The 27,030-nt window shown below is 46.4% G+C and overlaps 9 protein-coding genes and 1 non-coding gene across 10 annotated transcripts; 5 read left to right on the forward strand and 5 right to left on the reverse strand.

Annotated features, from left to right (window-relative positions):
- Nucleotides 1-24: 24 nt before the first annotated feature.
- On the reverse strand, nucleotides 25-957 carry CDC31 (Calcium-binding component of the spindle pole body (SPB) half-bridge; the record flags this gene model as incomplete). The annotated part of the gene is made up of 2 exons (XM_049253601.1): nucleotides 25-516; nucleotides 586-957. The coding sequence occupies 2 exons, from the start codon at nucleotides 955-957 to the stop codon at nucleotides 25-27; spliced, it is 864 nt and encodes a 287-aa protein (XP_049107421.1).
- Nucleotides 958-2,542: 1,585 nt separating this feature from the next.
- On the reverse strand, nucleotides 2,543-4,150 carry MGS1 (DNA-dependent ATPase mgs1; the record flags this gene model as incomplete). The annotated part of the gene is made up of 1 exon (XM_049253602.1): nucleotides 2,543-4,150. The coding sequence occupies one exon, from the start codon at nucleotides 4,148-4,150 to the stop codon at nucleotides 2,543-2,545; it is 1,608 nt and encodes a 535-aa protein (XP_049107422.1).
- Nucleotides 4,151-5,780: 1,630 nt separating this feature from the next.
- Nucleotides 5,781-7,372, forward strand: BNA3 (arylformamidase; the record flags this gene model as incomplete). Its single annotated transcript, XM_049253603.1, has 8 exons — nucleotides 5,781-5,797; nucleotides 5,872-5,956; nucleotides 6,018-6,123; nucleotides 6,173-6,245; nucleotides 6,298-6,451; nucleotides 6,516-6,529; nucleotides 6,583-7,006; nucleotides 7,082-7,372. The coding sequence occupies 8 exons, from the start codon at nucleotides 5,781-5,783 to the stop codon at nucleotides 7,370-7,372; spliced, it is 1,164 nt and encodes a 387-aa protein (XP_049107423.1).
- A 513-nt stretch (nucleotides 7,373-7,885) lies between these two features.
- On the forward strand, nucleotides 7,886-9,795 carry LOZ57_004562 (uncharacterized protein; the record flags this gene model as incomplete). Its single annotated transcript, XM_049253604.1, has 5 exons — nucleotides 7,886-7,931; nucleotides 8,019-8,240; nucleotides 8,296-9,249; nucleotides 9,302-9,459; nucleotides 9,520-9,795. 5 exons carry the CDS (start codon nucleotides 7,886-7,888, stop codon nucleotides 9,793-9,795), a joined length of 1,656 nt encoding a protein of 551 aa, XP_049107424.1.
- Nucleotides 9,796-11,297: 1,502 nt separating this feature from the next.
- PRM1 (plasma membrane fusion protein prm1) lies at nucleotides 11,298-13,547 on the forward strand (the record flags this gene model as incomplete). Its single annotated transcript, XM_049253605.1, has 1 exon — nucleotides 11,298-13,547. The coding sequence occupies one exon, from the start codon at nucleotides 11,298-11,300 to the stop codon at nucleotides 13,545-13,547; it is 2,250 nt and encodes a 749-aa protein (XP_049107425.1).
- A 338-nt stretch (nucleotides 13,548-13,885) lies between these two features.
- LOZ57_004564 (uncharacterized protein) lies at nucleotides 13,886-15,419 on the reverse strand (the record flags this gene model as incomplete). Its single annotated transcript, XM_049253606.1, has 5 exons — nucleotides 13,886-14,450; nucleotides 14,519-15,014; nucleotides 15,110-15,146; nucleotides 15,203-15,228; nucleotides 15,302-15,419. The coding sequence occupies 5 exons, from the start codon at nucleotides 15,417-15,419 to the stop codon at nucleotides 13,886-13,888; spliced, it is 1,242 nt and encodes a 413-aa protein (XP_049107426.1).
- A 905-nt stretch (nucleotides 15,420-16,324) lies between these two features.
- On the reverse strand, nucleotides 16,325-20,570 carry LOZ57_004565 (uncharacterized protein; the record flags this gene model as incomplete). Its single annotated transcript, XM_049253607.1, has 4 exons — nucleotides 16,325-18,002; nucleotides 18,055-20,000; nucleotides 20,057-20,260; nucleotides 20,337-20,570. The coding sequence occupies 4 exons, from the start codon at nucleotides 20,568-20,570 to the stop codon at nucleotides 16,325-16,327; spliced, it is 4,062 nt and encodes a 1,353-aa protein (XP_049107427.1).
- Nucleotides 20,571-21,164: 594 nt separating this feature from the next.
- LOZ57_004566 (uncharacterized protein) lies at nucleotides 21,165-23,021 on the reverse strand (the record flags this gene model as incomplete). Its single annotated transcript, XM_049253608.1, has 2 exons — nucleotides 21,165-21,228; nucleotides 21,289-23,021. The coding sequence occupies 2 exons, from the start codon at nucleotides 23,019-23,021 to the stop codon at nucleotides 21,165-21,167; spliced, it is 1,797 nt and encodes a 598-aa protein (XP_049107428.1).
- Nucleotides 23,022-25,620: 2,599 nt separating this feature from the next.
- On the forward strand, nucleotides 25,621-25,709 carry LOZ57_004567. Its single transcript has one exon. It is a non-coding gene; the product is annotated as a tRNA-Asp (tRNA).
- Nucleotides 25,710-26,160: 451 nt separating this feature from the next.
- On the forward strand, nucleotides 26,161-26,929 carry LOZ57_004568 (uncharacterized protein; the record flags this gene model as incomplete). Its single annotated transcript, XM_049253609.1, has 3 exons — nucleotides 26,161-26,208; nucleotides 26,259-26,361; nucleotides 26,424-26,929. 3 exons carry the CDS (start codon nucleotides 26,161-26,163, stop codon nucleotides 26,927-26,929), a joined length of 657 nt encoding a protein of 218 aa, XP_049107429.1.
- Nucleotides 26,930-27,030: the final 101 nt, after the last annotated feature.

Below are 27,030 nucleotides of genomic sequence, written 5' to 3' on the forward strand. Positions count from 1 at the left end.
AAAAAACAAAAGACGCCTGTTTCATCATTGCAGACAAATACCCACAAATCCTTCTCTCGTTACTCCACCTACGCCCTCAAGATCAAACTCCTCAATCATCGCCCGTAATTCCTCCTCTTCCAACCCCGTCTCGCCTAGCTCCCTGGCCACTCTCCGTAAATCCTCGAGATCAATATACCCCTTACCACCCTCGTCAAACAGCTCAAACGCGCGCAGTATTTCCTCGCGCGGGTCCCGCTCGAGTATCTTGCGGGCTGTGATGGTCTGGAAGGAAGAGAGTGGCATGAGGAGGGAGGAAGGGTGCGGTGGGGGCTGTTGCTGCTGAGGTTGGGGTTGACGAGACTGTTGCGGCTGGTTGGGCTGATTTGCGTTGGCTGCGGCGGGACGGGGCACGCCGTATGTGGTGAGGAGGGAGATTAGGTCTGGTTTGGAGAGAGTGAAACCGAGAGCGCGTAGGGCGACGCGGAGTTCGTGGTAGTCTAGGTGTCGATCACGATCGAGGTCAAATAGTGTAAACTGACAAATTTGTAATTAGCCAGCGTAGGAAAAAAGACAATTGTATTGTAGAAAAGCGACTGTTCTCACAGCTTCATTAATCTCCTCTCTCTGCTCTTCTGAGAGATCACTTAATGGGTTATTGTTCCCTCCTCCTGTACCACCGCCACTGCTACCAATCCCACCTAACCCCCCTCCCATATTTCCCGAATGGGATTGCGCGCTATGCTGCTGCGGGCCATGACCCTGTCCCATCACCGAGTGCGCTTGCGATTTTCCCATTCCCATTCCTCCAGCTCCACTGGATGCCTCCCCACCATATTCCCCAACTCTGTCACGCCGCGAAAGAACAGAAGCAGAGCCAAAGGGTAGCGGATTAGGGTTAATACTCGAACGGTCTGGGGGTTTTCCGGCAGCATAGGAGGATCGTGATGGAAAGGACGGGTGGGCGGAAGATGCCATGGCCGATGGCGTCCAGAAGCAGCAGCTCTCTAGCGTTCAGATGTTTAATATTTATTAAAGGTGTCAATGATGTTAAATGTATACAGAAAACCTAGAGGTAATCAAAGAAGTATACCAACGTAGCTCGGGTGTGGTCTGGTGGGGAAGTGTTATTTCTGCTTTCATCATCTTGATCAGTCAACAACTTCGACATCGCGACGCGACGCCAAGCCATAAAGCGCGATCCCCCCAGCTCAGCGCAACCCGCAGCTCAACAAAAATAGTAAATGTTGTACAGAGTACTCCGTACTCCGTACAGACATGCTAAAATGCTCTCTATGAAGAAAGGACACGCCAGTAAGCTAAAATCCAGCACCAGATTCTCACAAATGGTATATAGCTATGCCGGGAAATATAATAACAAGACAACACAAGCGCGCTCTACCATATAGGACATTAAAATCATAAAGGGCAACTAATCCTTCCTATGCTGCTTTTGGCAGGTATAGGCTGGGTTGTATTCCGAACGTTGGCAGCGTACTCAAATAAATAGGAAGCCGGTGAGCCATTCTGCTTTGCAGTTCCAGCCATCACAGTCTTGCCCTCTTGATAGTATTTCTCAAAATCAAAGAAAAATCCTCTGGTTTGACAGATATCTTTGGCTCCGTTATAGCGGGCCCCACTATCGTCCATGAAGTTGAAAGGATGGTGGGCAAGCACGTATATTCAATAGAATCTAGAGAAATTGTGGCTTCATGGTCCAACTTAGATGATTGGGTCTTGTTTTAATGCCCTTTTCGCCTTCTGGAAGCTGTTGTAAACCATACAGGATAAGTCCAAGTGCCGAGAGCTGTGTCAGAGGGAAAACGACTGTCCCCTCGCGGTCGACTGGGGAAGGAAACGACATCATCTTCGGAGAAAAGGCGGGACAAGCCGCCATGGGATGATGCTAAGAACCGTTTTCAGAAAGCTTTCTTAGCTGCGAGCTATATTATTTTTTTAAAAAAAACAAATAAAACACCAAGCCACACCGTTATATTTTGTCAGACTCAGATGAAGCTTCAAACGAGGGTGTGATTCATGGCGGAGGGAAGTGAAGAGAAAAGCAGCAACCTTTAATAATTTGGGGTGCATGTACCGCGTATCCGTAAATAGTGAAGATAGGCTCAGTCGCGCAAACGCTTGCCTGGTAGGCCACACCACCGCGCCGTGCGGGTCGACTATTAGTACTTGAGGTTTCCCGCCCTGAATTGGGAATAGCATCATGCGTCTCCGTGCTCACCAGCATACGAGGGGGGACAGTGTAGGAAGAAGCCGGGTCTAGACGACCTGTGGAAGTGCCCGATCGTAGCGTAGGCGATCGGATGTGACTTTGGGGATCAAGTTTCCACGTCCGAATATACGGGCTCCAAAATATTCGCGTTGTGGACAGTTGCAAAACTATGTCTGCCAATCTACACGAGCTATAACCCCTGTGAGGGCTAAACCCTAGAATGGGAGCCCCCGGCCCAGTGGCTTTGGGCAGAAGTAAGTCCTTATATCAAGATCTGACAACGAAGCGGCGTTTTCTCGGGAATGGCCTAGTTGGCATCATTGGAGACGACTCTCACGCCTCCTTATAGGCAGGGTCAACACGAGTTCCCAAGTCACGATCTTCAAGAAATCGGCGCCCTTGCAATTTTTCTGGCAAATACGTTTGGACGACCTTGCCATCTACAAAGTCGGGATTGTACTTGTACTCCTGGCCGTATCCCATCTCTTTCATGAGCCTCGTGGGCGCGTTGCGTAGGTGGGTTGGAATTGGTAATCCAGCAATGCCAGGTTCTTCCAACGCTGCGAAAGCATTGCCTAATCCGCGATAGGTCCTCGTGCTCTTTCTTGACAACGCTAATGCAACTGTAGCATGTGCAAGGTTTATCCGAGCCTCTGGTAGGCCAATCTTCTCCACTGCTGTATAGGCAGCCGTAGCTAGAGGCAGCATGGAATTGTCTGCAAGTCCGATATCCTCAGAAGCGACAACAATAAGACGGCGTGCTATGTATAGGGGATCTTCTCCAGACTGGATCATTCGTGCTAGGTAGTATAACGCAGCATCGGGATCACTTCCGCGGATTGACTTATGAAACGCGGATATGGTATCGTAATGCTGGTCTCCAGCACGGTCATATACCAGCGTGCGGGTTAAACTGTTTTTCAGCTGCGCTTCCGTCATACCTGGTCGCCTTGATAAATCCATAGCCAATTCCAATAAATTGAGCGCCGTACGGGCATCGCCATCAGAAAAGGTAGCCAAATACGAAATCAAATCTCGATCAACGAGACCAGACGGCAAATAATTCGGACCTTCAACCTCTAAAGCGCGACTAAGAATAGCAATGATATCCTCGTCGGAAAGTTTTGAAAGCGTAAATGTGCGGCAACGAGACAATAAGGCATTTTGGACTTTAAAAGATGGATTCTCCGTGGTAGCTCCAATCAGAGTCACTTGACCACTCTCGACGGGCCCGAGAAACACATCCTGTTGCGATTTGGAGAATCTATGAATCTCATCACAGAAAATTATAGTCTTCCGTCCTGTTAGGCCAAGCTCGTTTCTGGCCTCCGCAAAAATCTTTTTACACTCTGCAACACCGGACGTAGTGCTGTTTATCTCCACAAAGCGACTTCCCACCATAGTAGCAATGACTCTGGCAATAGTTGTTTTACCCGTCCCAGCGCCACCCCATAGTATCATACTTGGTACGCGGTCGGATTCTATTAGTCCTCGGAGTACTCCATTCGAGCCCACCAAATCTTGTCCACAGACTTCATCAAGGCATCGGGGTCTCATGCGTTCCGCAAGCGGAGCCGCTTTTCCAAAAGCATTAGATACTTTGGACCTTTTGGCGAGCCGATTAGAATTATCTTCCAAGGAGGCGGCATCATCGAAAATATCCCCCACAGTAATTTTGGCCGCTTGGGCCTCTTCTGTGAGCAAACCTCTTTTCCCAACCGAGGGAGTTTGGGTCAGAGTTTTGGTGCCATTTGGTTGGGGACTGGTTTTTAAATGCGTTTTTTTCGCCTGTGGCTGGAAGAAATTGGAGAAGGGAGGCGTATTTTGGGACGAGGGTTCACTGGCGTCAAGTTCAATAAAATCCTTGCAGTTCGAGTCAAGATGGATGTTGATTTTGAGTTGATTCACGGACTTTCCGCATATTGGGCATTCGATTGGCATAGCTGGTATTTAGCAGTGCTCCATTGTACGCACCTTAAACACTCAGGGAAGCTTTCAAAATACACGAAGTACGGAGTACATACAAAGCAGTTGAACGGGTTTCGTGGTCATGCAATTAAAGGTAACTAACTACTTAAGCTTGTCGTTTCGTTTAAGTTCAACTAACTTAATATTGTACAAACAGCAGACGCGTCTCGACGCGTCGTTCGACGTTCCAGAGACAAAAAAGTGTAGTTAACTGACCAAATGTCCTACAAAATAAGCTATATACTCCGTACATGCAAATTTACCACTCATATTTTCTACAGAAACAATTCAGTTGTCTATGGAGCTTAGCCATATATATATCACTGGACATTTTCACCCTCTCCGAGCCAAAATCTATGGTTTAACGGTGTGGAAGTCAGAACAACTAACCAACCACCAATCATGTAGACCATTATACATACTACAGAGTATGCCTAGATAAAGTGTGGTCTTGGACTGTATATGATTATATTTACAACATAAAACTTCTGGTATAGACACTTTCGTCACAGCTTTCAGTTTCATAATCTATCAGACCAACTAGCTAAAAAAGCGACCACCTTGTTAGGTGTCAGTCGGCGTAAGTTTAGTAATCTGTTCCGCAGTTCGACATAACTAATCCTATAGGCCACTTAATTTGATAGGTATTGGTAAATAAAAACCATAAATCTATGTCGCAACTTCTGAGGCTATTATTATAAATGTGGTCGCCTCTTGCCAGCCCCATGAGTGGTAAATGGAAGGCAATTAATTATCTCTGCCGCTCCAAAACATAGAGGGCGGTCGAAGCCTGGAGCGCCTCACGACGAAAGCCATTCTCCTGCTCGGAATACTTGGAGGTTACGTGATTTTTCGCGGTAAGGCACTAGGTCATATACCCCAAAAGGTGAGAACAAGTCGACATAGTCCGTTCAATGACCACTCGCCGAATTGAATCGAAACCCTGATGGCAATACATAACAGTATATTAGCCTAATACTCCGTACTCCAAGAGAAACCATGAAGGCCCGAAATACTCCGTACTGTGTACGACGTAACGGCCGAGAACCCAACCTTGTTTTGCTTTGATGTCGTTGGTTCGCGGAAATCTCGGTCGACTCAAAATATGGGGTTGCATGGGGGTTATGCGGGGTGCCGAATGGGTACCCGAGTCTGTAGTAATGGCTGTTCTTGGCAAATCACGCACTCGCAAAATGTCCTCGGGCAGGAGAGGGGAGAAGATGCAAAAACAAGTAGCGATGACGAATCGCTACTTAGGTGACTCCTTCAGCCTTCTCCATGACCATTTTTATACACTCTTTCAAGCGTGTTTTCTCCAGGTCACCATTTGCAAGAGAAGTTCAACTCATACCGATCGCGCTGCCTATCAAATTCAAGAGAGCCAGAAATATGTCATCAACGGCAGCGACTTCGGACCCTTTTCGGCCTGCAAAGAGAGTAGCTGGTCATCGGCAAGATGTTTGGTATTGTTCCTGTTGCTGATACCTCTTGAAATTTTGGCGTACCATAACTATAGGAGCCAAAAGACTGATAAAGTCTTATCGATAACAGGTCTCTTGCCCGTGAAGCTGCAACCGCGTCCCCCATCCAGCCTATCGTAAATATGGGCCAAGGATTCTTGTAAGCTTTGCGTTACTGTCAACAATAATCCTAATAAAATGCTTCTCTTGCTTAATATTGATATGTTTTTCTAGCGGATATAATCCTCCCAAACTCATACTAGATGCAGCAAAAAGCGAGCTGGACAACGTTGTGTCCAATCAATATGCTCCAACACGAGTATGGCCCAAGATGTGATATACTCCACACACTACACTTTACTGGTCCTAATCACATATAGGGAAATCCACGTTTGAAAAAAGCGATTGCTGAAGCATATTCTCCTTTTTTTGAAAAGCGGATTGACCCTGAAACCGAGGTTGTGATAACAAGCGGAGCAAATGAAGGTATGACGAGAGTATTATGAGTATTGATTTAGGCTGATCCCTAAAATAGGTATGCTCAGCGCATTTATGGGGTTTGTAGAACCTGGAGATGAGGTTATTATTTTCGAACCCTTTTTCGACCAGTAGTAACCCCAATCCCCGGCTAGAAGTTTCTTCTCTGATTTTTTTTTACAGATACATTAGCAATATTGAAATGCCAGGAGGTACTATTAAATATGTGCCTTTGCACCCACCTAAAGAGGGGGCAGTCAGGAAGACGCGGGCCTCCGAATGGTCTATTGATTTTCAGGAACTAGAAAAGGCATTTAACGAAAAGACTCGGATGATAGTAGGTTTTCTATATCATTCACCTCTTCTTCAAGAGCTTGAGTTATTAATGACTTTGATCTCAGGTTATCAATACCCCGTAAGGTTAGTTCTTTGAAAACAAACAGCGCCGTGCTAACAGTATGAGACAAGGCATAATCCTGTTGGCAAAATCTTATCTCTTGAAGAATTAGAAAAAATTGCGCTTCTTTGCGTCAAATATAACACAATAATTGTTTCAGATGAAGTCTACGACCGTCTCTACTATGCACCATTCCCTCGCATTGCGACTCTTTCGCCGCAGATTGCTGAAAGGACTCTTACCGTGGGATCTGTAGGCAAGAATTTCTACGCTACAGGGTGGCGTGTAGGGTACCTCATTGGTCCTGAACACTTGATCAAATATGTCGCCGCTGCCCATACTAGAATTTGTTATAGCAGCGTTGCTCCTCTTCAAGCTGCCGCTGCGATTGGATTTGAGAAAGCTGACCAGGTTGGTTTCTGGGACCAAAGCCGGCAAGAAATGCGTGGAAAAATCGATCGGTTCTGTGAGGTACTGGATGAACTTGGCATTCCTGTATGTGATATCGTCTTGGGTTGCTACCTTTCAATGTAGCCCTCGTCCCCTTTTGTTTCCACTAACAACATTCAGTACACCGATCCGGATGGTGGATACTTTGTCCTTGCAAATATGGCCGCCGTGAAGCTTCCGGAAAGCTACCCATTCCCGCCACACATTGCAGGCAGGCCTCGTGATTTTAAGCTATTTTGGTTCTTAGCAATGGAGTTTGGTGTAGGCACAATCCCGCCCACTGAATTTTACACCGATGCCAATGCCTACATCGGAGAGGACTGGATCCGCTTTGCGATCTGCAAACCAGACGAGGATTTAGAAGAAGCCAAAACACGCCTACGTGGATTGCAGAAATACATGGTTAAATAAAGCATTATCCTATACATAATGGACAGGGCTTAGTTGCATTCACACCGTAACTAGGTTAGGTATCTAGTTCCTTCTATTTAGCTAGTTTTGAGAACCAGTATGATGCTTCTGTGAATGGGAATTGAAGAATTGTCCATAGCAACCAATGGAAAAAAAAATTCCCAGATCTTCTATGCACATCGCCAACTGTTCTGGTTAGCCCCAAGCTATGGAGCAAAGCCCAAGGCGATGGTTAAGATTCAGCCACTAGGCCTATTCGGGCTGGCTTCTCCGCCATCAAAATTTCTAGAGTCAAAGCTCATGACATACCAAAGCTCCACGGCTGTTCAGACAAATACTCACCACCTCATCACATCCATGTCAATCATCAAGTTTAGCTGGTAATGGAACTGGTTTAAATACTTCATCGATATTTAATTTGCTTCCATCATCAAACTGCTGTCACTCACCTGCATCCAGTGTCGCAAAAAGTTTGTAACTTCATCACCACCTTCATGCCCAAAAAAATCCATCATGGCTGATCAACAAAACAACATATCACAAATCCTGGCAGCGTTGGGTGAGTTTTTTTGTTTGTTTTCTACGATCATAATGGTGTATATATCCAACCCCCCATCCTGGTGCTGATTTCATTCGTTCGCCCTAGCTGCTGCGCAGCCTGGTGGCCTGTCGACAGGCTCAGTACCACCAACATCAACTCCATTCATCAATCAAGCTGGATATCATCTTCCACCCCCTGATAACTCCGGAAGCGTTGATATCAGTGGTGCTAAATCGCTTAATGTTTCGTCGATCGGCATTGCTGAAGCGATTGCAAAAGCCCGCGGCATTGCAGCTGGGAAAGGGATTCCATACGGCTCTAGTCTGGGTAAATGCTCTAATATCCTTACCTGATTCTGAACATATCACTGAGCATTTTTCAGATCTACGAAATCCTGACTCACGGCGAGATTCCCGATCATATCACCGTTCGCGCTCCCCGACTAGGTCACCACCGCGAGTGTCACGCGAGGCGCTTCGAGATAATTACAATCCATACAGGGAAGAGCGTCGTGGAGATAGGCGCGGAAATGATCGGTCTTATGTGAGAGAGAGATCGTTCTCCCCTCGACCAGCTGGCCGAGGAACAGATTCATACTCTCAGCCCCCCAAACCATATCGAGGCCCGGGCGGTCGATCGCCTCCTGGGAGAAGAGCAGGTCCAACGGATGATAGCTCTGAGACTCTTAATATAGACTCAAAGCTTGTAGGCCTTATCATAGGGCGTCAAGGCGATAATTTAAGAAGGATTGAGTCGGACACTGCAACACGCATACAATTCTTGGACAGTCCGGAATCAAACATTAATATAAGACCGTGTCGAATTACAGGAAGTAGGGGTGCGCGAAACGATGCGAAAGCAGAAATATTCCGCATGATTAGTGAAAATAATGCTGCTCGTGGCTCACAGGCTACAGCGGATCGCTTTTCATCTCGCATACAGAACGAGTCGCAGGGCAAAAGTTCTGCCTCTGGAGACGACGAAAATGCCACAACACAAATAATGGTACCAGATCGAACCGTGGGCTTGATCATTGGTCGCGGCGGTGAAACCATTAAAGATCTTCAAGATCGGAGCGGGTGCCATGTGATTATTGCTCCTGAGGACAAGAGTCTCAATAGCTTAAGACCTGTTAATCTTAGCGGAAACCAGAGATCGATTCAGCGGGCTAGGGATCTAATTTTGGAAATCGTTGAGACTGATTCACGACAAGGGGGTGCTCCTCCTGCACAGCGGGATCCACGACCCGAAAGAGAAGCTACTGGCACAATAAATGAACGAGGAGATGAAAGTATCTTTGTACCGAAAGAAGCAGTCGGTATGATTATTGGAAAAGGTATAATTTGCCCCATTGTACGCCCACCTTCTCGTACTAACATTCTATACAGGTGGGGATACCATCAAGGAAATGCAGAATCTGACCGGGTGCAAAGTCAATATTTTACCGGCAGTAGGTCGTGATACAGACCGGGAAGTCATAATGATCGGCTCCAGACAAGCCATTGACAGTATGAAGAGAAGCATCATGGAAAAAATAGATTCATATGTAAGTTAAAGCTGTAACTTTGAAAAAATATCTAGCGATTCCCTAACAATATTCCATAAGAAAACCCGGACTCATTCAAGACGCGACGATGGCTACGGCGACCGATCTTCACAATCTCAACCTCGAGGCTATCCCCAGGAGCAAAGCCGGTCATCCCAGCCAGGGCAATCTTCTACATCGACCTCGACACCTACCGTAGGAAGCGAGACCGCCGACCCTTACGCTATATACGGTGGCTATGAGAATTATGTTGCGATGTGGTACGCTGCACTGGCGCAGCAGCAACAGCAACAGCAATCTCCTGCTTCTGAGGCCAAGCCGCCAGGAGTGCCGTGAGGGAGTCTGAGAAGAATACCCACTAGATACAATCCGTATATTCGCCCTTTCAAGCTGCTTGCTTCCCCTTGTCCTTCTCGAATACCCAGAAATATCGATAAAAAGTTCTCAAGCTCAAAATATTACACCCAGGCCCCTTTACTGTGTCTCTCTACGGCGCTGTTACCTGTAACTTCTGGTGGAAACAGGTTGGTACGGAGTACGTGTTTTCTATATTTATGTATTCTATCTGATTTTTTGATGTGAATTCTTAGTATTCTGTTAGAATACCTTCATATGGACGAGTAGTTTGGAGCTTTGTGGGACATCTGCGTTTATTTACAGTTCCCTTGATGCATGGCAGGGTGGTTTTTAAATGTGATGAGTTAGTATGCACGGTTATGAATAGTGTGGTATCTAGGCTATAGGATCTCATCTTTCAAAGTTCTGCTGTTCCTAAGGGACGGAATAAAAGCCGAGGAGTTTTGATTAGCTAGTTAGCTTACGTAATCTAATCGGTCATCCAAATATAGATCTGCTTAGATAATGCGTCGTGGAACACCAGCTGATTGGGCCAGGGCTGTGTTTCATGTTTTGCAAGTCGACGACGTCGCATCCTGGACGGTGACAACCCCCCCGCGAAACGTACCAGCTGTCAGCACGGCGGCTACTTGCAGATTCTTCGCAGGCGCCAGGCTGCCATTGGCCAGTCTATTCTGGCTGCAAGGAAAGATGCTGTTTTTATTTGCCTTTTCTCCAAAGCCCCACTGCTTTCCCCGTTACTCCCACCTTGTCTGGGCTGCAAGGCCAATGGTAGGCCGCGGGCTGGTCCTAGGATACTATTTTGATACTAGCTAGCCGCCTGCTCAAACCTTGAGGCCTAGGGCGGCCAGTAATTGATATGCAAGCCCTGAGAATCTAAAGAACTTCCGACATCTCTGTGAAGTTTATATTCACTTAAAATACTGTACCCTTGGCTATTTTTTACTCGGCGTACTATCATGGCGCCGGTATCATATTGCAATTCGCTGTCAGCGCCCCAGAAGTGGGTACATGCCGTTCTTTCAAAGCATATATGGCCTACAAGCAATCGATGCCAAGGATGAGCTGCTGGTAATTGGGCGCTACGGGGTGGACATTCAACCCCGTTGCTCTCCGATTAAAAGCGCCGGGAGTTACCTTCAACATTGATTTCATTGCTGAAAAAATGTATTCTTTTCTATTGTACCTATTGTCCTCTCTTTCTTGTTCAGTGAAGACCCGCATCGACCGTCATTGAATGTTACATTTCTGAATAGGAGCTTTCCAGCAACACTCTTTTCATTCTGGCCATTCACTCTTCTACGCCGAGCGTACTTTCTCATCATTGCTTCATGGCTTTTCCTTGATACTCTTTTCCTTTTCTCCTTGTATACCCTCCGACTCTCGTGCATATTTCTCTGCCCCTTCTTTCTCTATTGCTTATCACTAGCCGTCCTTTCCAGGATCATATGCGCGGGCCGCGAACATACTAGAAACAGACAATGCACTTTTCACGTTTTATTCCCCGTTCTTCGCACGGCCTCCCACCATATGGCGCCCACGATACACATGCGATGCACACCCCTGCACCAACCACTGCGCCTCCAGGAGCTATCACGCCATACCTTGGGTTCAAAGCTCGCCTCTCGCAAATATGGATCAACAAGTGGACCATCCTACTACTTCTGGTTCTTGTTCGACTCCTTATTGCTATTGCCGGTTTAAACAAGGACATGGCATCTGCTAAGCGAGAAGCACTCTCCGCTTGCACAAGCGTCGAATCGATGGGCAGTGCTATGGCATCAATGCCTCATTATATGTCAAAAGGTGTCAACGAACTTACCGCATCTGGCGTGGAAAAGGCCGTCAATGGCCTTATGTCGATGCTACTTCTGACAGTCACAGGCGTTGAAGAGATCGTTGTATTCGTGATCAATGTTTTGACTCAGACATATGTGTGTCTAATTACGCTTGCTGTTGCAGGTAGCTTACAGGCCGCTTTGAAAGTTATTGAAGAGGCCGCAGACTTTTTGAACAAAACCCTGGTAGATGTCACCCAGGGTATTGAGAAAGGAGTCAATGGCTTTGAAAATAAAATAAATGATTTTCTGAAAGGGATCAACACTATTACGAATGCGTTTGGTGGGAAAAAGAATCCTCCAAGAATTGATATTGGCGGTGATCTCGACAAACTGAAGCAGCTCCGCTTACCGTCCTCCCTGGATGAGAATCTCAAGAAAATCAACAACTCGATTCCTACATTCAAAGAGGTTAACAACTTTACGAACAATGCTATTCGGTTCCCATTCAGGGAGGTTAAAAAACTCATTAATGAATCACTAGTCGAATTCAAGTTTGATCGGTCTGTCTTTCCTGTTCCTCAGAAGGAAAAATTGAATTTTTGCAACGAGAGCAAGGGTATCAACTCTTTCTTTGGTAAACTCAAGTCCATCATCTCAGCCGCGCAGAAGATTTTTGTTGGCGTGTTGATTGCCGGGGCCATTGCTGCATGTGTCCCTATGGCTCTCTTGGAGATTCGACGATGGCGACACATGAAAGAGAGGGCTCTTCTGGTTCAGAAAAACGACCACGATCCTATGGATGTTGTTTACATTGTTTCTCGGCCATATACATCCACTGCTGGGCTTAAAATTGCCAGTTGGTTCAAGCCAGGGAGGCGACAAGTGCTCGTCCGATGGATTGTAGCCTATGTCACGTCAACTCCAGCTCTATTTCTGCTAGCACTAGGCATGGCGGGACTGTTTTCCTGTGCCTGTCAAGCTATCCTTCTTCACGCTGTCAAAAAAGAAGTACCCGTCCTGACCAACGAAGTTGGTCAATTCGCTGACAAAGTTTTCTTCAGCTTGAACAATGCCTCTCAGCAATGGGCCATTAGCACAAACCGTGTCATTGATACTACTAACGATGATATTAACCAAAAGGTATTTGGTTGGGTAAATACCACTACTTCATCCCTTAACAACACCCTCAATATCTTCGTCGATAAAACCAGCAGTGTTCTCAATGAAACTTTCGGCGGGACTGTCCTCCATGACCCCATCAGAGATGTCTTATATTGTCTCATTGGACTCAAAATTCAAGGTATTCAAAAGGCACTTACATGGGTGCATAACCACGCGCGCGTTGACTTCCCTAACTTGCCAAACGACACGTTTTCTCTTGGCGCAATTGAATCCGTTGCGAAAGACAACAAGACCAACCCTGAGAGCTTCCTCGCCAATCCAGGAGATAGAACAGCAGATGCTATTACCCATGTGGTTCTCCGTGTAATTAGAGCTATTGAAAGCGGGATTCGAACTGAAGCTATCATATCTTCCTTCCTAATCCTGCTCTGGGTCATACTTCTGCTCCTTGCTCTTCTGCGTGCTCTCACTCTGGCCTTTCGACGCGATAAGACCCGTGCAGAGGGCGGAATTGACGCAACATATCACCCGCCTGCGCCACATGCAACTACATCGATGGAAATGTCGGATTTCTACAACGTTCCCCTCACAGGGGTTCCGAACAATGCTGATAATGGGCTAGCGCCGAAATATAGTACTACCCCAAATATCAGGTCTGGATCTCGGGGTCTGGACGCAGACGAGGACGAGTATCAGGCACAAAAGCTAGGGTATGCTGGACAGAGAGATTACGATGCTGCGCTTCAAAAAGACGTGAAAGCAACACGAAGGAGTAGTTATGGACAAGTGGTGTATAGTGGCGAGAAGAAAGATATGACTGGAAGCTGACACGTGGGTCAAAAGACCAGGAAGGGCTAATCAATATATTTTTGTGGGCATCGTGTTCTTTTAGCGGCTTCTGTTGTATCTCTTTTAAATTTCAGAATTATTACTACATAGAATATTTGCCAACGCTTGAGGGATGTGGTGATTCATTCCAACAAGTAGATGCATTATTTTTTGGAAATTCAAAAAATATTCGCGTGGAATAGAACAAGGGGGACAAAAACCTGCCATATTTACAGGTTAGTACTGGAAGCAGCGGTCAATGTTACGTTTTTAAGAAGGGCCGATAGAATTTCTCAACGCAACAGTATCGAAGATTGCCGGGATCAAACTTGTTAGTATTAATCAGCAGCAGGGGATGAGATTGTCGGACGAGATGGTCCTTGCTCACTCGTGACAGTTGGCGGCGCACTCATGGACGAGAAGCTTCTCGATAACGAGACGCTACGTCTATAACTACCTGTCCGGGAGTCGGGTCTAGATTGGATATCTGACGTCGAAGTTCGCAACTTACTCGCAGTCATATCGTACTCGAACCGCCTCAGCTCAGCTTCGATTTGGGAAGGACGCCGATGGAGCCTCTCCCTAGTCTTACCTCGCGGTTCCGCTTCCGGTTGTGGGCGTAGGACTGACGGTGGATGTTCTGAAATAGCGCCCATTTCTAGAAATCGTCCTTCGTCTGGCAGAGCTTCGCCGGCCGAATCGTGTGACTTAGAGGTCATAGTCCAAAACTTTGGGAAAATCCTGAACATAAGGGCTTTCAAAGCAGGAGTGCAGGCCGCCCATATTCCGATATTCAATTCAATAACCCCAAAACCGTATGTGGTCGAATAGAAAGTGTTGGTAGTGGTGGCCAGCCAAAACCCCGAGAGTATTACTAGTCGAGCAATACCGATAATAGTCGATCTGCAAATGAGAGGAAACATTGCCCTTGTTAGACATCACCATTCCGAAAGCGGGGAATATTGGCTAACATTAAACCCATTCCTAAAATCGCTACCACCATAAGCTTCTGTTTTTTCGGCATGTTCATCCCTTTTACGATTGCAATAGGCACACTCAATAGCCAAAGGTCTAGAAGTAAACTCGTGATTGAGACAGTAATGAAGAACGCAGCGCGATTGATGCATCTGACGCTTCTCTCAGTAATCTCTGCCTTATCAAGATCAACGCCGATTGGATATCCGTAAGTATACGCAATCATCCCACCACATTGAAAGAGATCGGCAAAAAAAGCAGATAGAAAGAGGCAGAGGTTAATCCCGAAAAGTAGCCAGAGCTGTATTCGGACGAATTTTGGAAGCTGATCTAGACGGAGTATAAAAACAGCTATCGAAGCTCTTGTGAAACAGAGGCAGGAGTAGTATGATATTTGACTTGTGATAGTAAGCGCTTGGGCGTAATCCAGATGTTGAGTGGTCATGAACGGGATATCGTAGGGATGAAAGCCGAGATATAAAGCTTGAACAACTAATTTGTAAAAATAAAAAAGGGTTAGAGTTGTATTTGTGCAAGACTAGTCCAGCATACAGTAGGGATGGGCTGTGGTTGTAGGGATAGCGCACATTTATAATAAGTAATGCTGTCTGCAAGTGCCAGCGCCTATTAACGTCTATTAGTACATTCAAGAGCTGTGATGCTTTTAATTCTCAGCATACATATGACACCAGAATGAGTGCATCGTCTATATAGCGGATGATTGTCAGTAGATATTATTCCTAGCAACAAACATACCGATTGCAGATCGATTCGCATACCTAAGCCAAATGTTTTTGCAATGGCTCGTGACATCAACCTTAATGTCAAGAATAAGGCAGTGATGCTTGGAAATATAACAAAAACCCTCAAGGCAACAGGTTGGCGGGTTGAAACCATAGTTGCCAAATAGCAGCTCTGACAATTGTTGTGGGGAATACAGCACCTGGACAGGAGCACATCGCGTGGCTGAACAAATACCACGAGAAAATTGCTAATATAATAAGTGGAACAGGATGTAATAGGCAGACCTGAGCTGCCGCAGAAAAAGAGGTTTGAGAAGACGTATAAAGCAACGATATGTACTGCTTATGTGGCTCATGAACTGAGAGAACGTCAGGTTGTTCCGACATATTGATCCAAGGGCTATGACAACTAGTTTTGCCACTGCTAGCTATCAGGTAGATGATTTGTGAGTTTACCATGGCTTTGGTACGGTTTGCAGTAAAGCTTCATTGGTGAAAGCAAAGGTAAGCTAAAAGTTACACCATAAACCAGGGAAACTCCGATATTATGAATGGGCAGTCGTTTCACAGGAAGATAAAACAGCCAGCCCATATCGTCGACCCTTTTTGGAGTACAGTTATATACTCTGTATATTGGATCACAAGAAATGGTGGCGAAGGTGGTTGGAGGGAAATGTTATTGCTTAGTCATCCAGACATAAGCTTATGTGTCCTTAGTCGCGCTCTGATTGGCTGCTGGTAGATCACCGCCCGGCTGTCAGATACTTCTTGCTGGCACAACACTCAAGCGGAACTTGTAGAAAAACTCATTCCCAATAAAACCAAAAATCAATTGTGTACTCTGGAGAGAGCGGCTCAATATTCTGCAGTGATGGTCCAAGTATCGGATGTCAATGTCTCATACTTATAACTCTACTATTGTTCAAGGTAATAAGAATGTTTGAGAGAATTCAATAATTTCCAGAAGCGATGCAATAAAGGAAGAACAGAGATGCCGCACAGGTGCGGCTCACTCTACAGTCTTGGACTCTGTACTCCGTGGCTGCCTGCTATCTAAATCTATATAGCAACAAAAAATCCATCCCCTCTGTCCTCCACGCGCCCTCGCTCCACCAGCGGATCACAACAGCTAATCCGGATTCTCTCTGGCGTGGCAGGACTCTGCAAACTGAGAATATCATTCATGCCCCACTGTTGCCGCGCAGCTTTGAGAGCATCTCTTATGGCAAAGAACACAGCACTTCCCATGAACAATGGCGGTTCACCAACGCCCCGAGAGCGCTGTATGGTACGTAGATTTTCCCACTCCACGTCTTTTAACAAACTGACGTTGAATATCTGGGGAATATCCCGAAACCCAGGTATTTTATATGTTCCTGGACCTCGAGTGAACAGTTGGCCGGAACCACGATGCCAAAGACTCTCTTCGGTGGTAAAAAGGCCCTGGCCTTGGATGAAAGCTCCCTCGATTTGACCATAGTCTATGGCTGGATTAATGCTCCGTCCAACATCCATTTTGATATCCGCACGAAGCGGTGTCCAGTCGCCCGTCAAGGTATCAATTTGAACTTCTGCAGCGGTCACGCCTTGAGTAAAATAATAGAACATTTGCCCCGTATTTGCACCCCATTTATAACCAATATCTGGTGTTTTATAAAATCCATTTGCAGTCAAATTCACGCGATCAAAGTATGCTGCGCTGACGAGCTCTTTCATAGATGCACTTGGCATCTTATCTCGATACGGTTGAAGGCGCCCATTTAGTTCCTGACATGCGTTAAAAACCGCATATCCATTGAGGTCCGAACTCGCCGAAGCGGCAGTGGCCGATGTATTAGATACTGTATTTGTTGCAGTTTCCGATATGTAAACGTCGGCTTGGGGAACTTTCAGTGCCTCTGCCGCTATCATTATCATTTTGGTGTGAAGACCTTGTCCCATCTCTGTTCCGCCATGTGCCACAAGAACACTGCCGTCTCTATATAAATGAACCAGGGCACCAGCCTGGTTAAGGAATATCGCGGTGAAGGAAATACCAAACTTGGTTGGCACAATGGCCAACCCTCTCTTCGACCACTTATGTGTTTTGTTATATTCCATAACGGATTGACGCCGGGCCGCATAGTCCGATTCATTCAACACTTGCTGGTACATTAAAGGAACATGCCAGTCCTTGAGCTCCTGATTGAAGTGCGTTGTTTCATTTGGAGTATACATATTAATCTGCCGAATCTTCTCAACGGGAATATTCAAATGGTCAGCAATTTCCGAGATATAGCATTCAGCGAAGAATAGGCCCTGAGGCCCGCCGAATCCTCGAAATGCGGTGTTCGATACTGTATTGGTACGGCATAAGTGACCACGAACATGAACGTTTGGGGTCTTGTAAACGCCATCAATATGGGATAATGATCGGTCAAGCACAGCTGCTGATAAGTCTTGGGTGTGGCCGGCGTTCGCATACACGTCAGCTTCCAAAGCTAATAGCTTTCCTTCATTCGTCACCCCAACCTTCCAGCGGCAAAAGAACGGATGGCGTTGGCCACTCGATATCATATCTTCGTCTCGATTGAGCATGCAACGCACGGGTCTCTTTAACTTCTTTGCTGCTACGGCACATATACACGCAAGCTGCACCGACCGCGTCTCTTTACCCCCAAACCCGCCACCAAGGCGTTTGACTCTGGAAACAACCTTATTTGCCGCAACACCAGTTACCTTCGCAACATACGTTTGGCTTTGAAAATACTATCAGTGAAAGTCGATACTAACATGGGATCAGCACTTACGTTTCTGTCGGATTTTGACTACTACTCCAGACCTCTATTTCCCCGTCTTCTGGTTTTGGGATTACAACGCAAGCCTGCGTTTCTAGGTAAAAGTGCTCTTGCCCGCCCATCCTAGACGATCCATGAAATATATGATCTGCCTTTTGAAACGCAGTTTCGGGATCTCCTTGTTTTATGTATGGCTTGTGATGGTCGAAGTATGAATTGTTCTCTACTGCTTGCTCAATGCTCAAAATCGAAGGTAATTCCTCGTACTCGACTTTAACAGCTCTGGATCCAGCTTCAGCAAGTCTTGAAGAAATGGCAAGAATCATACCAATCGGTTGGCCAGCTGTGAAAACTTCATCAACGGCAAAGAATACTTCGTCGGCACGCGGTTCTCCCCACCAGTTTGCCTCTGGATTCGGTAAATCTTTGTGACTCACAAAATCGACTACTCCAGGAATATTTAAAGCTGACTCCAGGTCAACGTTTAAAATTTTTGCATGAGCTTTTGTCGAAAATACAAGGCAGCCAAACAACTCGTTTTGCTGCTTAGGAATATCGTCCGTATACTGTGCAATTCCAGTCGTATGTTTCAGGGCAGATACATGTGGAGTCTCCTTCCCTAGAATGGTCTGTTGATAGCCAACGGCTGCACTGTGATCCTTTTGGCCTCCAGAGATAAATCTTTCTATTTCTGGCACAGCGTCAATATCGCAAAAGGCCTTGTTTCCCTGAATATTTGATAGAACATCGTGGTAAAACCGGTAGAAAAATCCAAGGGCAAGAGTTTTTCGATATGTTGGCATCCCTCCCGGAACAGATGAAGAAAGATTGAAGTCTTTTTCCAGAGCATCCATTACACCTTCGAGTGTCGCAGAGTGTCCCCAGGTTTTCCCGATTAGAAAGGCTTCAGCGTTTCGCGCTGATATAGTAAGAGCTGCCATTCCTCCATAAACAAGATTAACACTTGTTACCACCTCCGAGTCATCTAAGGTTACTCTCAGTGCAGCGTTAACTATAGCGATATCATCATCTTTTCTCTTAGCTTGCTTGTAGGCCCGGAGATATTCGCCCCTCTCCTGACATGCAGGAATCCGAAGGCCTGTTACAACAGCATTTGGTTCTAATGCTGTAGATCTATAGCCTTTGAAAAACTCTCCCATGGGGATTTCACGTTTAGTGATTAAGGATTGCATGATTAGTGTGGTTCTCGTGGCAACAAAAACCGGGTTTAAATCCGAAATTGGAGAAGCGGTAGCAATGTTACCGGCAGGCGACGCAACATTCCTTATCTGTCGTCCAGCAAAGTAACGGATTTGCTTCTTAATGGCAATAAATGGTTGTCCCTTGATAGGTCCAAAACGTTCCACAGCTTCATCGCAAATTTCCTCAAGGTCTGTCAGAGAAACGTTTCCTCCTAGCTCAAGGTTCTCGCTGTTGAAAGTGTACTGCTTCAGCTCCGGTATGTCGCCCACGTACACAGAATCGACATATTGCATGGCCTTGAATTTAATCTCAATCTGCGTCTCAGAGCTCCCTCCAATGATTTTAGCTTGTGGGGAAACGTCTTTAATTTCAAGAAGCTGTTTCAGTGTTGTAGGCCTATACCAGCGTTTCTTTTTATTTCCAAAAGCGAGTGGGCGCAGATGGTGTTTACGGAGACCAGGCGGGAAGATTAACTGTGTGTCTGGAGAGTAAGGTATGAATTCAGGGGCTTGAAAGAACTTCTTCACTTCAGATTCGGGGTTGCCCTTGGCAGTATTCTCTTTACATCCCCCAGGTCCATTATCTAAACAGCAGCGACCGCTCCCGCGCAGTTTACAGCCGCCAGTGGCGGAAAAAGACTGGGCAGCATCCAGAATCGACCGATACCCTGTGCATCGGCAAAGATTTCCATCGAAGGCTTCTTCCACGTCATGTTCTGACGGTTCGGGATTGTTGCGAAGGAGGGCATATAGGCTCTGCTAGCGTATTTAGCGATATATCTCGAGTATTTTGTAGCCCGATGCGAACGTACCATGACAATCCCAGGCGTGCAAAAACCACATTGGCTACCATTCCCGACCGCGATTCTTTGCTGAACCGGATGGGGATTGTTCACGTCACCTATTCCCTCAACAGTAATAACATGCTTACCATCCACACTAACCAACGGTGCCAAACACGCATTCACGGAGGCATGATATATTTTCTTCGTCGTTGGGTTCAGATACGAAACAACCTTGGGAAAAAAAGTAGTCTTGTTAGCTTCAAGACTTCATTCACATGGTCATCGACAGCAGCGGGAGGCATCTTACCACTGTGCAAGCTCCGCATCCACCTTCGGCACAACCCAGCTTGGTTCCAGTCAAGCCTATTCCGCGGAGGTATTCCAGCAGTGTCGCCTCCGGATCCACGGAGTCCAATATGATTTTTGTGCCGTTCAAGTAGAATTGAAGGGTGTCATCATACCCCTCCGTCAGCGTCCGAAGAGCAGCCCTGGACTCGCGAGCTACATCTTGCTCCGGAATCTGCATTGCGGCCGGGGCCATGGTTGGTTCGCCTCAAGGATCTGAGAATGAGAGCGGGAGGCGACGCTCGACAGCACTCTTTAGGTGGAACATGGAGGACAGCAAAAAGAGTATGGCGAATAATACAGCCTAGGCAAGCAATCTCATGGATCAAGATCCAACAGCTCGGCGCAGACAACTGGGCGATAGTTAACTAATCCAGCGGCGTGTGATTCGATCGATCGCAGCCGCGCATCCCAGGCCCCGCCACCTTAATGAAGCTTAACCCGGCGAGGCCTAACAGACGAGCTTGCGGGGTTCGCGGGGTTCGGCACCCTCCGACGGCGGACGCCACCCTCTGTCAACGCCTTGTGACCGTCGTATCTTGGGGTAGTTGACTACTCCGTAGTGGAGCATTGATTTAATAATAATAGCAGAAAAGCGCTTTCGGTGTCCTTCGCTGCGCTGGAGTGCGCGGCCCTCTAAAGGGTCAGAACGCCGCCCCACGTCATGTGCAAACATGATGTCCATTATTATTAGCAGTTTCCAGGGTAGTTCGGGGATAACTACTCCGGAATCGCATTCTATAAAACCCAACGCTTGTTGTGTATCTACGCTAAATTCCAGCATAATGATCTATGAGCCAGCAAACCCCTTTTCCTCTTCCTCCCATGCCTGTCGTTCTACAACGCTCCGGGCTCTGTAGCTAGTGGGTCAGAAATGCGCGCGCGCGACGAATACAAGGCTAGATTCAACTTACCTATACGCCCGCACAAACCTCCAAACTTCGGTATCAGCAAGATTCCATGCTTCAGTGACCGCCTTAATATGGATGTCTTTAGGGTCATTTTTTAATAACTCCCGCGCCGTTTCAATCAGCTCGTTCTCCTTGCCTAGTTTGCTCTTTTTCTCCGCGACAGGTGCTTCGGCAGGCAGGTTGCGTTGGGACTTTTGCTTCGACGCGGTCGCCTCTTTTGCTCTTTCTGATCGTGTTTTCCGGGGGACTTTAAACCCGAAATGCCAGTCCAGGTCATCCAGCACGCTTAAGGGTAAGCTTTCCTCCTCGCTCTTTGCTGGAAGTGTCTCAACTGTGAACCAAATTCCACGAGACAAGCCGTGGTCCCCCGCAACAACGTCCTTAAAAGCACTCACCCTTGATGTGCTGTCGCGTTCTGTGCCGAGATAATGCTTCGTAGCGGCGATAAGCCAAGGATCACGTTTCGTCTCGCGCCGAATATACGTGATTGTAATATTGTTGTCGCCCTTTTTTAATGTGACAAGAGTATATGGGTGAGGAAGGATTCCAATAGTGAAAAGGGCCGAGTCGTTTTTGTATCCATCGGGCTGGGATATTTTCATTCGACTGGCTTCGTTGCACAATTGACATTTAGGATTGTTAGGTGGGCAGGATGGTGGCATTTGTATCGGCAAACACTCCGACAATAATGTAGCAAGTCGGACGCCAGGGCTAACCAAAGCCGACGTATAGTCCGGAAATGGTTTGAGCACTGATAATCCAGAACTAAATTCGCTCTGGAAGCTGATCTGTAAGTGGGTGTTGATGAGATCAACAAGTGCAGAGCGACCTTGTGATGGCGATTTATCTAGCCTTTCTGCGACTGACGGATATTTTGAGGTGATAGTAGTCGAATTGTAATGCGCAAGGGCCGCTGTCTTCTCGACCTTGAACGTATCTTCACCGAGAAGCTCGATTATACTCTTCGCCTCTTTTATCTTTAGATTATCAGCCACCTGTTTGGTAGCTTCAATAATGTGAGTCTTCTCTCCAGAGAAGAGAGCCGATCCCAGACCTTCTACCCGTATTATTTTCTCAGGCATAGAACCTCGCCGTAGGTATGAAAGAAAAGTATCGTCGTAATGGGCCATCGGGAAACATTTCCAGTCTGCAAGGATTCCATTTCCCATGCGACTCCACGCCAACCATGCCATGAATTCTACTACAAGGTGTTCGTCCAAGCCTTTTGTATTGAAGACTTTATATAATTGGTTCTTCATCGCATCTTGCGGTCCAAGTATCACAGGACGGAATCCCTGTGCAAACCATGCCCTCCTCCAGGCAAGAAGCAAGCCCTTATCGGCCTCTATGACATCTTTATCTTTCTTCGACGTCGAATCGTAGTACGTATATATGGGCGGGCGCAGGCGTAACGGAGGGAGTACAGATCGGTTTTCATCTAATGTGATCGAGGAGGAGAAGGGATTGCGCCACTGCCAATTGCTATACCACTTGGAGCCACCACCAGTGCTGTTTTTCTCTTCGGGAGGCTTATGGGCGGTGGGGGGCAGGAGGTGGAATTTAAAATCATCAAATTTTGGGAGCTTCGGGTTAGGGACATACTCTGCAAGTTGGCCAGCAGAGTTCTCAATACTTGCTGTCAGTTTTGCAGGATCTGGGGTACTAGAGAGTATCAAGAGTAGTATTGCAAAGAATACTATGACGGTAAATAGACCTGAGCTTCGGTAGGAAATCATCTTGAGGACTTTTCCAGGCGTGGATTACAAAACCCAGTGGAATATCGCAAATGAGGGACGAAGCGGGCTCGAAGCCGTTTACAAACGGACTTAGCCAGTGATCATTATTACGAATGACTGGACGAAGCTTTGCATCGCCTCGACAGATTCGCAGACGCCCTTGAATCCACAAACTGACTGTTTCATTTCATTTGCTTCTGAAGGCCCACGAGTTCTGGCCCGGATGCCCCTGAGCTAAATCCATAATAGGCTAGTCTGACCGGTATGCCACTCTTACCCCCGAGATACCCCGTTTAAGTGAGCAAACTATCACTGGGGCAAATCTAATAAGAATACGGAGTAGTTAGTCTAGGAGCTTATTAATATCACATGCAGCTTACGCAACAGCACAGTTCGTTTCAAATGCTGACCACCTTCTCAGCATCAAATCCCTCTATCTGCCTGAAGGGATACCCCCTTTGGTCGGTCGCAATCCTCAGACCAGAGGCTGCATAATCGCAGTTATAATGAGTGTGCCCAAATGCAAACAATACCACATTTCTATTTGTCCAAAAGCTTTCTCGGCTAAGGTCGGTCGCAAACCGAGATAAAATGAGACTTCCCTCATGTTCTGGGTCCATCGCGCGCGCATCGTTGGTTACTGGACTATGATGTGAGAAAATCACTACTTTCCTTCCTGGTTCAGATTTAGAGATTGCGGCGACTTGGTCGTTCAGCCATCTAACATCCTTTTCATGGGCAGAATTGCGCAGCTCAATGGTCAAGTTGTCAATTTGACAAAAATCAGGAAGGCCGAAGATAAACATGTCCTGATTCTCTTGGAGAATGGACGAATATAACGTGCATCCAAGCACTGTCTCTTCGTCTGTCAAATCGTAGCGCGTTCGATTGAGAAAAACAAATTTCCATGCTAGAACGGAGGTGGCATATCTTTATTCCAACTCTTTTCCCCATCTATTCTCTTTTAAGAGCCATCATGGTACAGGTGCAGATTCTCTCTGATTTACATTTAGAGATCCCTTCAGCTTATGAAGACTATGAAATTCCTATCAAAGCACCATACCTTGCGCTGCTTGGAGACATCGGCAATGTTTGCGACAATGGATTGTTCGCTTTCATCAGAGAGCAGCTCTACAACTTCAAGATTATCTTTTTCCATTTAGGCAATCATGAATCATATGGCTTAACTTGGGCTCAGGGAACGGGGGATGTTTCTAGGTTACTGTTGGGTAGTTTGGTTCTGTGCGGAGTACAGCTGTGGTTCCTGCCTAGTTTAATGAAGTCAACTCCTCAGTACATATTGCATATACTTGGTATTTACAAGGCAACGCGACTTGCGCCCCGTGGTTACCCCGGCACATATGTAGTTATCCAACATCCGAGGAGCTAGCTTTTAAAGTACCAGCGCTCTTTAACCACAGCAATAATACCCTATGGGGGAACGTCCTTTTGAGAGTGTATAGTATGCCATGAATTGCTGATCTGAATTTAACAAAGCAAAAGCATACCCTGCATTCGGCTTGGACTAGAAGATGGGATTCGCCGATCCCGATAATAAGGCATCGACTACACAAGCAGTACTTGAGACGGCTGGCCTGGTTGTTTGCAAAGACCCCCGATGTATGTACATACATGTATACATCCCATTACTCAAAACATAGCACACACTATCCCTACTATTCACTCGCACTTTCAAAAGTGCAAGTTGTTTATTTCAGTCTATCCACAAGCACAAGCACACTCCCATATTCACAATCTCGAGGATCCTAAGGCAGATATTATTTCCAGATACAGTACTGCAGCGGCAGTTTTCCAGTAAAATATCAATTTGTTCGGATTCTTTTCCACACCTACTCCTCCCAGCGATAGATAGTGAACTGTGCTAGGATCGCTCGGAAAAGCAATCTTTGATGCAGACGCGATGCATGTTATAAGGGCAGGGCGTGTTATATGGAGTATATCCACCCCGTGGGTATATCGATGTGAGCTGCCTATCAGCAGTGGTTGGAGGCTTCTTGAGGAGAAAAAAGCACCCCTGGCACAAGTCGTTAAATCTTTTTGTTTGTGAGAGCAAAGCTTCTTGCGTTAGGCATTTGACTAGATTAAGCTCAGATTTTATTTTTTAGTTTTATTTTTCTTTAGGAGGATAACCCTGTAGTATGCATGCTGATTCCAAGAACTGAAATAAGGCCGATCGTAAGGTGAGCAGTAAGGGTTGACCAGGCAAGATCCTAATCAAGTAAAGGAAAGAGGGCTGTTGATATAAACAGTTAGAAAGCAGAGGGTATCCAGATACAGCATATGACTGCAATTTTTTGCGAGGTAATAATGTGTGAGAGTGCTAGCTACTGGAACAAAAGGATACACACGTGTAGAACCTTATAGCTTAGGCACCACTCATACGCTATCGAAGAAGTTTAGGAAATGTATGTAAATACTCCGTACATAACATACATACTTAAAAAAGACCAGGTCGAAAGAAATAGCATAGGCACTGGTATTCATGGAGGTTCAAAAGTACGACAGAAGCACTCCAAGTCCATACTGATATTTTCAGGGTATAACTAAAGTCGTTAAGTTTATCACGGCACTTAGTAAATCCGGAATGGTCTAACGGTCATGATTTCCGCTTGTCATTCTTCATAGTAACAAGCGCGGGAGACCAGGGTTCGACTCCCTGTTCCGGAGTATTTTTTTTTTTTGAATCAAAGTTGAGCACTTGACGATAATAATATGTAGCCAGTATTAGACTTTGTGCGCGACAAAAGTGGCTAGCGTAGAAAATGCGGTCACAGAGCTTATTCAAGCATCTTGGGGCCGTTTTTTGGCTTGGCGTTTCATGGGCCGAGCCGCGCGCATCGATCTTGAGATTGGAGTCATTTGGGAGAGGCACCAGAGGGTGTCATTCTGCAGACCAGGCAGCTTGCTTCGAGTATTACCCATGAGGGTGCTTCTTTTGAATTAGGTCTGGTCTGCACCTTACACCTAGTACCGATAATCATTATTTGGAAGCAAAGGAAGAAAAATTAGAGACAAGGGACCTGATATCCGCCAAATATGTTTTTTGGTAGGCTTTCGATCGGCTTATTTATAATAAAATCGAGTCTTGAAGTCTCAGCTCAGATTTGCTACACGCCTAATGGAAGCGTTAGCAACGACCGGCCATGCAGTAACGACGGCTCAGAAAGTGTGTGCTGTACGCAGGGTTTTCTTTGCACTTCGAATGGGCTCTGTCAGCCGAGACATTGGCATGACGGCGTGGAGCCGTTGAAATTCATTCGTGGAACGTGCACGGATAAGACATGGAAATCTCCAAAGTGCCAAGGCCACTGCGTGCAAGGTGAGTAGTTAACGACTACCGTTAGCCGAGCAGAGCCTAACTAATTTCACCATCACAATTAGAGAACCCGAGCGGTGGGGAGTGGGTGATGCGTTGTGGACAAAATGCCACCAAATACTGTTGTTCTGCCGAGGATTGCTGCATGCGCAATGATTACATAAAGATCGAACTTGACCGTCCAACGGTCACAGCGACTGCAGGAATATTCTTATCCGCATCCACATCGTTGACAATAGCTCCTTCTTCCTCCGAAATATCGCCATCCTCATCATTTCAAACACCAACGAGCTCACCAAGTGTATTTCCCACGCCGATATCAGACCCTAGCAAAGATCGGCGTTCTCTCGGCTTGAGAGTCGGTGTTGGTGTCGGCGTGGCCATCGGAGTCCTCTTGGTATTAGGTGCCCTTGCTCTCTGGAAATTCTTCCAAAACCGAAGGAAGAGGAAAGATGAGCCTGAAGAGGTTATTGAACATGGTCCGTCTGGCGAAACCTCTGATCAGTATAGAAATGCAGGGGGGATTATACAGGAACTTCCCAGTAAGCAGCAGAGGTCTGAGCTTGAATAAACTCATGATTATTCGTTCTGTTCAACTCTCGAGTGGATCTCTATTCAATTCAATTCGACTGGCATCTAGTATGCTAGGTATCATGGCTGGGGGGAGGTATG

This window comes from Ophidiomyces ophidiicola, assembly GCF_022830035.1.
Source record: "Ophidiomyces ophidiicola strain CBS 122913 chromosome Unknown scaffold_19, whole genome shotgun sequence".
Classification (NCBI taxonomy): Eukaryota; Fungi; Ascomycota; class Eurotiomycetes; order Onygenales; family Onygenaceae; genus Ophidiomyces; species Ophidiomyces ophidiicola.